Below are 13,180 nucleotides of genomic sequence, written 5' to 3' on the forward strand. Positions count from 1 at the left end.
TCTTGGACATACATTTTGAAGTGACCCTTCGAATTAAAAAGGTTCCTCGGCTGCTTTTGAGGAAAAACATCAATGTGCTTGGCCACTCTGGTTTTTAAATGGTATTCTGAACTAAAGCAAGGATTGTTCAAGTTAGTTGAAAATAGACCGTCTCTGGTTAAATTTGTTCTACACCAAGCCTTTAGGTGGCAGTAAAACTAATTGGCACAATGCGAATTCCACACACAAGCCACAAAGAAAGAAGCCATCAACCGCGGTCAACAACACCTTCCTGATTGAACAGAACCACGCGCTGTCTGTGTGGTTTCACTGTTACAAGTTTCTTGGCGATATGGGGGAGAAGTTCCTCACATACCAACGGAAAATGGGCTTCACATACATGTAAGTACATTTTACTCAACTGTGGTTTAAAGTTTCAGTACTCAAGAGCGATTGAATAGCTCCTCTGAACACAGATCCGCCATTGCTAAGTTGTAGCACAGCCGCTTTACATAGCTGGTAGCTCAAGTCCCCTCAATGTGACTACACTACTTGCTGCTGTACGCTAGTAAATTCTGATTATTTGCGAGCATCGTAATGACAAAATGCTGTGGTGAAACAGTGAATGTGTTAAGTATACTTGTTGATGGTAAATTGTTTGACATTGCTCGTTCTCAGTTGCCTTTCCCCTGCCTAAAGATAGACAAAGGCTACCGTTAGCATGCTATTGCGTTAGCTCATCAACTAGATGCTGGGCACTGCTCATTTTTCACGTCTGCCCGGCATTTCGCTGATGAACTAATGCTTAGACGCCTTGCCAATGTATTTTACAGCGGCAAAAATGCATCTAGGCGACGTTGGCAAGACTGGTGTGCCGTCTGGGTATGTTGGTTTTCGATTCCCTGATTGTCGCTCCCAACGCAGGACGCTCCCCGGTCGGCTCGCTCCCACTAGCCAGACTATCGATCCCACCGCCTAACGGAGCTAGTTATCTTTTTGATGTTAGTTTTTTGTTTCTAACCTTAACCCTAACCCTAAACCTAACCCTAAATTGCTTGTATGTGGCAGTGTATGATAATACGTGAAATATAATCGGTGGGACTACACGTCCGGGAGTGATAGAAACACCTGGGACTACACGTCCGGGAGCGATCTCAGTTGGGAGTGTCCATCTATCTCCATTGGTTTTCAGTGCTGGGCAGTAGCGAAGCGACTAGTTTAATTACATTCTCTAGTAGCTTGGTCGTTGCGTCACTACTATGTATCGAGTAGCTAACGTCCCTGCTATTTTTCCTCAAGTAGCGACGTAGTCTACAAAAGCTACAATTTGTCCCCCATCGATTTTACTCAATGATTTTTGTTTTACTTTCTCTATCCTGAAACCTAGGCAGTCACACAGGGGTTCCCAGACCCACCTGCGTAAAATCAAGTCAAAGGTGGGATATAATTTAGTTCCATGCTACTTTGAAACACTTTGCCCTTTCACCAAACCGACCGATTCTTCCTTGTTGCGTTCTATATTATGAAAGCTAACCTTGAGTAGTTCTGGCGGCAGCTCTCAGTAACGCGAGCCCAATGTATCATCGCGAGCTCAATGTCGACCAGAGTGGTCAAGTTAATAGAGCACGCCACCCCGAAATCAATGTGAAATACCCTGGCATTTGCAGCAGTAGGCAACCTGTCCTTAAAAAGTATGGGTCCTCAAAACAGCACTTGTTGCACAAATAAGTGTAGATGGCCTCTTCAAGAAATTGAAATTATGTATGGTCACTTTTTCTTATTGTTTCACATGGAGGTCTACTGACCTTGTCTAAATAATGTAGGCTAGTTTATGTCCATGTATTATATTAGGACCCAAGGTTAATGGGTTATTCTATTTACCATGTTTTCACAGGCTGCTGTCTCATAATATGGCGAAGACGAGTCACCTGAAGGCCTAACTCGCCATAGAAGACTGAAAGAATGTAAGATTAACTTCTTTGTGACCAATATGACTTGCTCATTGATACATTTGCTATGTCAATATGAGGTGCATGGCGAATTATTTCATTTATTTGTCTCGCTTCTAGGAGCTGTAGAAACAACAGGGTGTTCTTTTTTAGACCAATTAGCATACTTCCCGCTATATCCAAAATAACTGAGAAAATAGTGGCAGAACAACTCATACAGCACCTAAATAATAGTCATATGCTTAACAGCATGCAGTTTGGTTTCAGAAAACATCACTCAACAGAGACGGCTGTCTGCTTCTTCTTGGAAAATGTAAAGTTAAAACTTGATGCTGGCGGTGTGGTTGGGGCTGTTTTCCTAGATTTTAGAAAGGCTTTTGACACTGTTAACCACCAGATACTTTTGCAAAAGCTAACTCACTTTAAGTTTTCGGCTGACTCATTGAAATGGATGGAGTCATACCTAGCATCACGGACACAGTGTGTTAGAGTGCAGCATACTACATCAAGCACCTGCATCAACTCTCTTGGAGTACCACAGGGGTCCATACTAGGTCCACTGTTGTTCAGCTTGTATATAAATGACTTGTCTAATTGTTGTCCTGCATCAGTAACCTGTCAGCTATATGCAGATGATGCAGTATTATACATCCACGCAAAAGACAAACGTCTAGCTGCATAACAGTTAACATCAGTCATGAACAATGTGTGTACATGGCTACAACACTCACGTCTTCATCTCAATGTGTCAAAGACTGTTTGTATGTATTTATCTAAAAGGGTTACTACTGAACCAGACCCCAGCATCATGGTGCATGGTGAGAAACTGGATGTTGTCCAAGAGTTTAAATACCTTGGTGTTATAATAGATGCACAACTTGGTTTCAAGCAACATGTTAAAAAAACTACAGGCAAAATAAAATTTAATCTAGCTAATTTCAGGTACATTAGGAATAATTTAACCTTTGAGTCAGCTACACTGTATTTTAACGCAATGATTATGTCACATAGGTCCTACTGTCTAACTAGTTGGGCATCAGCAAATGTCACAACCTTAAAAGCCATTAAAACATTATACAAACAAGCACTGAAAATCTTGGATAGAAAGCCCAAAACTTATCATCACTGTAAAATACTGAAAAAACATAAACTGTTGGACTGGGATAACTACATTAAATATAATGATTCAATTTTATTATATAAAATTCTCCATGGCCTGGCCCCTCCTCCTCTACAGATATTGATTACAAAAAGTATAAATAGGGCTACCAGAGCCAGTTCCAGGGGTGATTGCTCTGTTCCTTTTAGAAAGAGCGCTTTTAGCCAGGCTGTTTTCTCCTACAGAGTCTCTCACACCTGGAACACAATTCCCAGTCAAATTAAAGCACTGCCAACAGTACACTCATTCAGCAAACAGTTAAAACAGTGGTTATTAGATTCTCAATGCTGTCAACATAATTTCCCATAGTTAGGCTACTACTGGCAGCTGCTCTTCTAACTTATTTGGGTATTTTATCTTGTAACTGTATTTTGTATTATTTACTTTTTAAACTGTTTGACATATCTTTGGCTATAATTTTACAACTGTGTACTATAACTGTGTATTTTTAGTTTTGTTTTAACCTTGTTTTTTTTAAGGAACATCAAACCTGTCAAGGGACAAAAGATGGAAATTAGCCTCATGGCTATAATCTTGTGTATTTAGCATTTTTTTAAATGCTGGTAATATATGCTGTCCCTTTTTAAATAAATAAACCTGAAACCTGAAACCTGAAACCTTTTTCAGGGTATTCTTTTTTATAGAACTGGACAGGTCATTTATTCGTTCCCATTGTTTTTTGAAGTGTCCTGCAGGATGCTGTGTCCTGCAATCCTGTGTGCTGTGCTACAGACGCGTGTGGAGGTCAACCCAAAGTGGGCACAGTCTCACCACAGAAGAGTGAAAGAGGGTAAGCTTAACCTATAGCCTACGTCAGGGTCGGGGAACGTTTCTCATTCGAAGGGCCACTTCAAATTCATCCGAGGGGCCGTAAAAGTCCTCCAAGGGCCGTACTATGAACACAAACCAGGATTTTCCCTTTCACTTTAGGCCTATATTGAAGGCAGCCACATTTAAACAAACACCACCTTCTTCAGCTTCCCTGAATATAACTTAATTGTATTGCAAATGTATTTTCTAAGATTCCTTTACAAAATATGTCATATTTCATGTGAAGCTGAATAGCATTAAAATTATATCGGGGGGCCAGATAAAACTGCCTCAAGGGTCGCAAACGGCCCTAGAGACATAGGTTCCCCACCCCTGGCCTACATTGTCAATATGACTTGTGCTACTTTATAGATAAGTTGTCAATGCTGTGCATTGCTATGTTTTGATTCATTTTCTTACATCCTACAGATCCTGGCAGGGAGACGGTAGTGTCCTGCAGAATGGTGATGGGCCAATCTTACAAGAGACCACAGAAAACTGATATAGTGTAAGATTATCCCTGTTGGGCTCAATAGGTCTTGCTTATTGACATATTTGCTATGTCAATATGAGGTGCATGGCAAAGTATTGATTTATTTATTTGTCTCGCTTCTAGGAACTATAGAAACAACAGAGTGCCTGCTGCAGTATGACGAGGACACCCTGAGCAGAGAGCTCCAATAGACCCAGGTCCAGTGTCTTGGCAGGGTGAAATGGCACTGATATGGGTATGTACTGATGTCAGTTAAAATGAATGAATGAATTAATTCTCATATCTGAATAATGTGAACACTGGATTTACCACACACACACACACACACACCCTAGGCCTAGATGATTTGGACCCAAGGTTACTTTTACCACAGCTCTGGCACATCAATTTTCATTTGTTTAATAACTGGGCAGGTCATTTATTCATTCCCCTTGTTTTTTTTTGTTTGTTTGTTTTTTGTAGTGTCCTGCAGGATGCTGTGTCCTGCAATCCTGTGTGCTGTGCTACAGACGCGTCTGGAAGCCAACCTGAAATAAGCACAGTCTCTCCACAGAGGAGTGAAAGAGGGTAAGCTTAACCTATAGCCTACGTCAGTGGTGGGGAACCTTTCTCATTCGAAGGGCCAATTCAAATTCATCCGAGGGGCCGTAAAAGTCCTCCAAGGGCCGTACTATGAACACAAACCAGGATTTTCCCCTTCACTTTAGACCTATATTGAAGGCAGCCACATTTAAACAAACACCACTTTCTTCAGCTTCCCTGAATATAACTGTATTGTATTGCAAATGTATTTTCTAAGGTTCCTTTACAAAATATGTCATATTTTATGTGAAGCTGAATAACATTAAAATTATATCGGGGACCAGATAAACGTCGCAAACGGCCCTCAAGACATAGGTTCCCCACCCCTGGCCTACATTGGCAATATGACTTGTGCTACTTTATAGATAAGTTGTCAATGCTGTGCATTGCTATGTTTTGATTTATTTTCTTACATCCTACATATCCTGGCAGGGAGACATAGTGCATGAGACCATAGAAGACTGAAATAGTGTAAGATTATCCCTGTTGGGCTCAATATGACTTGCTTATTGATATATTTGCTATGTCAATATGAGGTGCATGGTGAAGTATTAATTTATTTGTTGTTTCTACAGCTCCCAGAAGTGAGACTGAGTGCCTGTTGCAGTATGACGAGGACACAGTGACCAGAGACCTTCAGTAGACCCTTCTGGCATGATTGGCGGCTGAAGAACATGAAATCAACAGCAATGTTTATAATGTTGTACATACCTGTATAGTCTGTATTAAAAGGCAGTACCTGTACTATTTTTTCCTCTTACTTTCATATTTACCACATATTTACTATGAATTGACAACTTTTACTCAAATCCATTTTTGTATGTGCCCTGACTAAAACTATCCTTAAACCTAACCTGTCAGAGGTGTAACAACAACCTGCTCTTAGCAGTGTGGCAGCAGTCTACTTGGATGCAGCGGGGAACATAGAACCCTTTTTTGAAAAAGCATTGTATGTTTCTGAGTTTTATGAATTGTGCCCTTCCCAAACATCATGCATAGGCTAGGCGTATCTATGACACGCTGATTTGAACCCACTATCGCGTGTGTCCAATACGCATTTTCAAGTTAAGTCGTGCTCCACAACGCCCTGTGACAGGTTCGGTTTAGGGATGGTTTTGGTTTAGGCACAATTTAGGTAGAAATTCGCCTAATCTCGCTGTTCTTGGCAAAAGTAAAGCATCAGAAACATTACTTCACTGACAGGTTAGGTTTAGGGGTGGTTTTGGTTAGGGCACAGCAAAGCACATTTGCGTTTAGTAACAGAAATGCGCTGTGACAAAACAAAATCGCCGACACGGCGGGAAAACTGCGCAAACCTCGTCACGTGTCTAAAGTGCATGAAAGCGCTTTACCGGTGCGTTGAGGAGCACGCTTTAAATTCAAAATGCGTCGCACCAACACGCTGAATGCACTAGCGTGCGATACGTACGCTAAAGCATGATGACAGCCTGCCCAAACCTAATCTGTCGGTAATGAAATGTTTCCTAGTTGTACATTTGTGACCTGAGTGCTGTGTACATCACTGCATATAGAGTATATTGTTTGCAGGGTATGTGTGTAGTTGCATGGTTCTTGTCAAAGTGTGTGTACATTGTTTGGTGTGATATTAAAAGCGTTAAAAAAAAATCATTTTCATTTCATTCATTTTCATTTTATCAATAAATTCACATCATGCATGCTAAAGCCCCATCGTAATGCAGCCTATAATGATGTGAATATAATGATGTGAATATACTAAGTAAAATCAACATACAGTGAGTCCAATATGTATTTGATCCCTTGCTGATTTTGCCGGTTTGCCCACTAATAAAGACATGATCAGTCTATACATTTATGATAATATGTATTCAAACATGGAGAGACAGAATATCAAAAAGAAATTCCAGAGAATAACTTAAAATAATATATTTTGATTTATTTGTATTTAATTTAGGCCAATAAGTATTTGACCCCTCTAGCTAAAGAAGATAAAGTGCTTTGTGGCAAAGTCCTAGTTGTCTAGCACTGAGGTCAGATGCTTCTTGTAGTTGATGACAATGTTTGTGCATATAGTAGAACATATTTTTGCCCATTTTTCTTTGCACATTATCTCTAAACCATTAATAGTTTGTGGCTGTAGCTTGGTAAATGGGAGGTTCAGTTTTCTCCATAGAATTACTATAGGGTTAATATTTGGAGACTGTCTAGGCCACTTCACGACTTTAAAATGCTTCTTATTGAGCCACTCCTTCGTTGCTTTGACTGTATGTTGTGTATTTTTGTCATGTTGGGAGATCCAAAAATGGCCCACCCTTCAGTGTAGTGGTGGAGGAAAGGACGTTTGCACTCAGGATTGCACATTACATGTCTCCCTCCATCCATTCGTTGACGGTGAAGTTGTCCTGTGCCTTGGCCAGACAAACACCCTCAAACCATAATGATACCACTTTCATGCATGATGGTAAGGAGGGTGTTCTTGGAATCATAGACAGCAGTACTCTTTCTCAAAACACATTGAATTGTGTTAATGCCAAACAGCTTGATTTTGGTTTCATCTGACTACAGCACCTCCTTATCATATCCTAAACCAGTCTGATGTCCGTTGGCAAACCTCAAGTGGGACTGCACAGGTTCCTTCTGAAGTAGATGTACCATGTGTGCACTACAGGATTTTAAAGCTCTGTGGCATTAAGTGCTACCAGTAGTTTTCTCAGTGATTTTGGTCCCAGTAGCTTTGATATCATTGCCTAGTTCATCCCGTACAGCTCTAGGATGATTTCTTTCTGTTCTCATGATTATGAAATAGCTACAAAAGGTCAAATCTTGTATAGAACCCCAGACAGGCTGATGGATAGTCATTTTGTATTCCTCACATGTTGGAAGAAATGCATCAACAGCTGGGTCATTAATACTCAGTCTCTTTCTTGTGGCTTTGCAGCCCATTTAATCTTTGTTCAGGTCTAAAATCGTGTCCCTGATATCATTTGACCACTCTTTGGTCTTTCCCATGCTGGTGAGGTTGGAGAGTGACTGATTCACTCATACTATGGACTGATTCTGCTGATTCAATGTGTCTTGTATGCATGTTAGTATGTACAGGTGTCTTTAATTCAGATGACAAGTTGATTGGAAGTGCCCATCTGGTTTGTGGGCCCGGAACTGTAATCAGTTGGCAGGGGATCAAATACTTATTTTGCTCGATGAAATGGAAATAAATTAATATATATTCTCTCCAGTTCATTTCTGGATTTTCTTTTTGATATTCTGTCTCTCCATATTAAAATACATATTATCATAACATTTATGTACTGATCATGTCTTTGTTAGTAGGCAAACCAACAAAATCAGCAAGGGATCAAATACATATTGGACTCACTGTAGGTATATTAGTAATAATAATTTTTGCATAATTATACGGACCTACTGTATACGGTCTGCATAAATTAATCCAACGTGACCAATAGAAGGTCGTAGCTGCCGACCCTGCTAACCAATAGCGCAGCTCTTTTACTTTGAGCCACATGTCTTTTTCGTCCAATAAGAGAAAGGCTAGTCCGCGTTCTGGGCTGGCTGTCATTGCCTTTCATGTGGTAATCGTTGGGCCATTAACACCCTGCTGTGAGACCTGTTCGCGGCTCGCGATTCGCTTCCGGGCGAGTTAAGTGTCATCAAAACTGTTAGTTTTGATTCTCTCAAGCGCTCAAAATCAGACGAAAGTTAGGCAAGTCCGTGGACGATTAGGGACGAGTCAATTGTCACAAATCCCCCTTTTCGTGCTGTGATACTTGATTGATGCCTTGCATGGCAGCCTTTGCAACTGATGTGCCAATGCATAAATGTGCATCAATGCAGAGTCTATGCCTGTCTGCATTGGAAAGTAAGAAACCTAATTTCACTTCTTTGTATGACCAGCGCATGTAAAGAAATTGACAATAAACCGACTTGATTTGACTTGACAAACACCAACCTACCTGTTTTATATTACTCTGATAGTGCCTTTCTCTTTTTTTTTTTACGGGTGGAGGAATCTCTGGCAAAGGGATTTGACGTAAAGCCCATTTTCCCTCCCTTTGTCACCGGTCGCCTAATCCTGCACTGTCTATCAAAAGGTGAGAGACAACAGCACGGCAGCAATCTTGGCGGTCCCCTGGGTGACGATGCAAAGATAAGAGGAGGGGATTTTCAGTCAATAGGAAGAATTAGAGTATAATACCCCCATTAAAAAAAGAAGCCCAAAGCAGAACTAGATGTAAACTGCTAGCTAGCACAACACCGGGAGAGGGCCTTGTTGAGTTGCAGTGCTGTGAACCTGTCCCATTGTTTTTGCCATCATGTGAATGTCTTGTCAGTAGGGCTGGGGGAAAGTGATTTTTGTCTGACGACTAGTCGCTCAACTACTTGCACAAAGCATCGATGAATCGCGTGGGTACGATAAAATATGAAGTCGATGATTTTTTTCAGTCGGTGCGTCAGCATCATTGACGTGTTGCCTCCAGCTCTACTTGTCACCAAAGCAACATGCCTGCAGTATGTCGCAAAACCGTGCCACAGCTGACAAGAGAGCCTTCAGAAAAACAAAAACGGTCATATTGGTCATGCAACGCATGTTTCAGTTTCACCTGACTTTCTGTTTCAATTGACACCACAAGGAGATGACACACGTTAGCGCATCGGGAGAGGGCCTTGATGACAGTCCCAATTTTTGCTAATCAATCAATCAATCAATCAATCAATCAATCAATCAATCAATCAATCAATCAATCAATCAATCAATCAATCAATCAATCAATCATATTTACAGATAACATCATACTCAGTCTTCATTCAATGCTCTTAAGATAGAGAAAGAATATGGATAGTACAATGCAAACAAATAGGATTATAATGCTCCTGTCAATCGGTTAATCAAAGGTAGATGAAAATTAAGATGTTTTGAAATTTCCATCATGTGGAAATCAATTGCCATCATGCGAACATCACACAACTCTCCTGAAAGATTATGCAGTAATAACGTTGTGTGTAGTAGAGGTCAACATCTAAAGCTGCAAGACAGCTGACGAGAAGAGAAATCCTTCATGACTCAAGACTCTATTTACTTTTATCCTATCCTAGACTCTATTCATACGCAAAGCTGGGTAGGTGTGTGTGTGTGTGTGTGTGTGTGTGTGTGTGTGTGTGTGTGTGTGTGTGTGTGTGTGTGTGTGTGTGTGTGTGTGTGTGTGTGTGTGTGTGTGTGTGTGTGGATAATTCTAAGGCTAAGGGCTTTCTGGGCATTGGTCGAGGACCCTCTTGAGGACACTATCATTGCCTTTATTAATGATAATGGAGGTCAATTTTAAACTCCTCATGATGCCCTTGTAAAAAAAAACAATCCTGGCCAAGTACCATCACCAGTACTGTAGATGCATGCACTCCGGGGTGCCGACGGGGGGAGAGAGGGGGCCCAGAATGTGGTCCTCATTACATTGTATGTATTGGGTTAGGGGGCCCTTACAGATGGCTGTGTCCTGGGCCCGGCCAAAGCTGTTAGCGGCCCTGTATGCACATCTCTGCATTGCAGGTTGCTGTAGGTTGATTTTCCATTAGGTCTCATCCCAAGCTATACCGCAGTACGTACGCCCGTCATTTCTGGTGCAGTTATGATAGTGCCTGCCTTGTCTATTATCGGATGTGATAGCGGGTTAGGGCTAGGCCTTGATTCACAGCGTTAATAACCGCAAGTCCTTATGGGAGTGCATTAACAGGAAATAGATCCCGCAAACATTTTTACAAAATCATCGGTGTCAAATTATTCGACAGTCATGGGATGTCAGCTCCGGGTGACATACTGCCTGCTGCCGTTGTAGAAAATTGGCGACAAGGGCATTATACAATATATAGGTCACTAGAGTTTAAAAGGCAATAACGGACACCATGCCATTACATACCACCACCACCGCCACTTTAGCATTTTTTATCATTAAATTAAAAACATCATTCCACTTGAACGATGGCCTCTTACTTCAGCCCTTTTGCTATTTAAATTTAATTACGTGCCAATGAGCACCTCTTGGATTTGTCACTTTTATGGGCCTCGTGATGACACACACGTATCTATTTCTTCTTTTTTATTCGTTGGGGTGGGAGCATTGACCACGTTACTTATTAAATCTGACCTCTCACAGACATCGCCATGGGGGGGAAAGCCGCGCCGCACCGCACCGTGCCGAGCAAGTGAGCGCCTGAGCGACCAACCACTCATGGATTCAATTAAACCCCCCCACGGATCCCCCGCATCGCAAGCTGCGCTGACTGACACGTGTAATGGACTCCGACGTATGCGGCTATGATGAGCAAGCGAACAGGCCCCGGAGATGATGTGGAGTGGACTGGAGTGGGGCTGGCTGAGTGGAGTGGCATGGAGTGGAGAGGCCTGACCAGCGACAACCACCTATCCAATTCTATCCAATCCACCGCAGTGGATATACAACAGCGCACTCTTACGCTTTGCACTGCCTTGTTTTCTCTCCCACAGCGATGTGTACGTAAATCAACATAATCATTGACTCTAATTCATTCATGGCACACCTAGCACCCCTCGTTCCCACTAACCCCCCGCCCATTCCCTTCAGTCATTGGCACTCCAGAGGGCCTGCTTGTCCGCGGCTCTCACAGCAGGAAGTCCCCAGCGGTGTGTGTGGCACAGCCGGCTTGACAGTTGGTGTTTTGTTAGCGTATTCTAAAAGTGTCGCTTTGCACGACAAACATATGATTATAGCGGGCCAGTGACCCCCAGACCTCTTTCGCTCTCTCCCCCTCTCCCTCCACCTCCACCTCTCTCTCTGACAGAAAGGAAGGTGGGTTTTTTTCTTCTTTCCTGCCGTGTTCTAGCGGTAGCTTGCCAAGGGCTGGCAGAGGGGGTGGGGGAGAAGATGTCATCCGTGTTTGAACGAACGCAGCAGGACTTCAGTACAGTGCTCTTGACCATCAAAGGAGGTCCACGGTACGGACACCGCAACCTCAAGGGGCCTGAGATGCTGGCATACGGTATGTATGGTGTGCGTGTGTGTGTGTGTGTGTGTGTGTGTGTGTGTGTGTGTGTGTGTGTGTGTGTGTGTGTGTGTGTGTGAGTGTGAGTGTGTGTGTATGCATGTGTGAGTGTGAGTGTGTGTGTGCATGTGTGAGTGCGTGTGTGTATTTGTGTGTGTGTGCATGTGTTGTTTATGTATGCCTGTGGTGAACCGCCTGAGGTGCCTCTCTGTCAGCACACACATGTTGCTTCCCTGCAGAGAGGAGGAAGAAGAGGAAGAAAATAAATGTTACCTGAGCCGGGCGGCTGGGCCAGTGGCGTGCAGGGCTGGCCCTGACCCATGGTGGGGGCCGACAGGATCTCCTTGGCCACGCCTGCAGAGATGGGCTGCACCAGCATGCGCGTCAGGAATGGCTTCTCCTCCCGATAGCTCCCCTCTGGTACAGCAACACAAGGACAATACTAATCAAATTTATATACTGTATGATACCACATAAGGGACCACAATGGAAATAAGTCTTGGGACTTTTTTGTGTATATAATAAGTGATCTTAGGCTCAACACTGCCGCAAACAAAGTTTCAGCACTTATCCTCCTCGACCTCAGTGCCGCCTTTGACACGATAGACCACAACATACTAATTGACCGCCTTGAATCTTGGGTAGGCTTGTCCGGTCACGTCTTAGAGTGGTTCAAAACATATATTACAGGAAGACAGTTTTTTGTCACCATCGGAGAATACGTCTCCAACAAGTATGATGTGCCTTTTGGAGTTGCTCAGGGTAGTTGCTTGGGCCCTCTCCTCTTCTCTCTCTATATGTTGCCCCTGGGCTCCATCATCAGAGAGCACAATGTTGATTTTCATAGCTATGCCGATGACACTCAACTATATATCTCTGTCGAGCCTAGCCAAACCACTGCCATTCATGCCTTGACTAAATGCATGTCTGCCATTACAGATTGGATGAACAGTAACTTCCTAAAATTAAATGAAGATAAAACTGAAGTGTTGCTCATTGGGCCTAAGAAAAAACGTGCAAAACTCCACTCAAGCCTAGGTGACCTAAGCATACACATTAAAGATAAGGTTACTAGCCTAGGTGTGGTCATAGACTCGGATTTGAGCTTTGAGCCTCACATCAACAAGATAACAAAATCTGCTTTTTTCCATCTTAGAAATGTCAACAAAGTGCGCGGCTTGGCCCCCCGACAAGACGCTG

General features: G+C 42.6%; 1 protein-coding gene and 1 long non-coding RNA gene across 2 annotated transcripts in view; one reads left to right on the top strand and one right to left on the bottom strand.

Annotated features, from left to right (window-relative positions):
• LOC134451392 (inactive N-acetylated-alpha-linked acidic dipeptidase-like protein 2) overlaps positions 1-13,180 on the bottom strand; it is a 303,318-nt gene that overhangs the window by 128,588 nt on the left and 161,550 nt on the right. The window contains exon 6 of the mRNA XM_063201830.1: positions 12,254-12,397. Coding sequence (XP_063057900.1) covers positions 12,254-12,397 — 144 coding nt within the window. The remainder of the gene's footprint in view (positions 1-12,253; positions 12,398-13,180) is intronic.
• Positions 1,642-5,716, top strand: LOC134451393 (uncharacterized). Its single transcript, XR_010035230.1, has 6 exons — positions 1,642-1,943; positions 3,773-3,877; positions 4,327-4,405; positions 4,514-4,625; positions 4,853-4,957; positions 5,548-5,716. It is a non-coding gene; the product is annotated as an uncharacterized LOC134451393 (long non-coding RNA).

This window comes from Engraulis encrasicolus, chromosome 6, assembly GCF_034702125.1.
Source record: "Engraulis encrasicolus isolate BLACKSEA-1 chromosome 6, IST_EnEncr_1.0, whole genome shotgun sequence".
In the NCBI taxonomy this organism is placed as follows: Eukaryota; Metazoa; Chordata; class Actinopteri; order Clupeiformes; family Engraulidae; genus Engraulis; species Engraulis encrasicolus.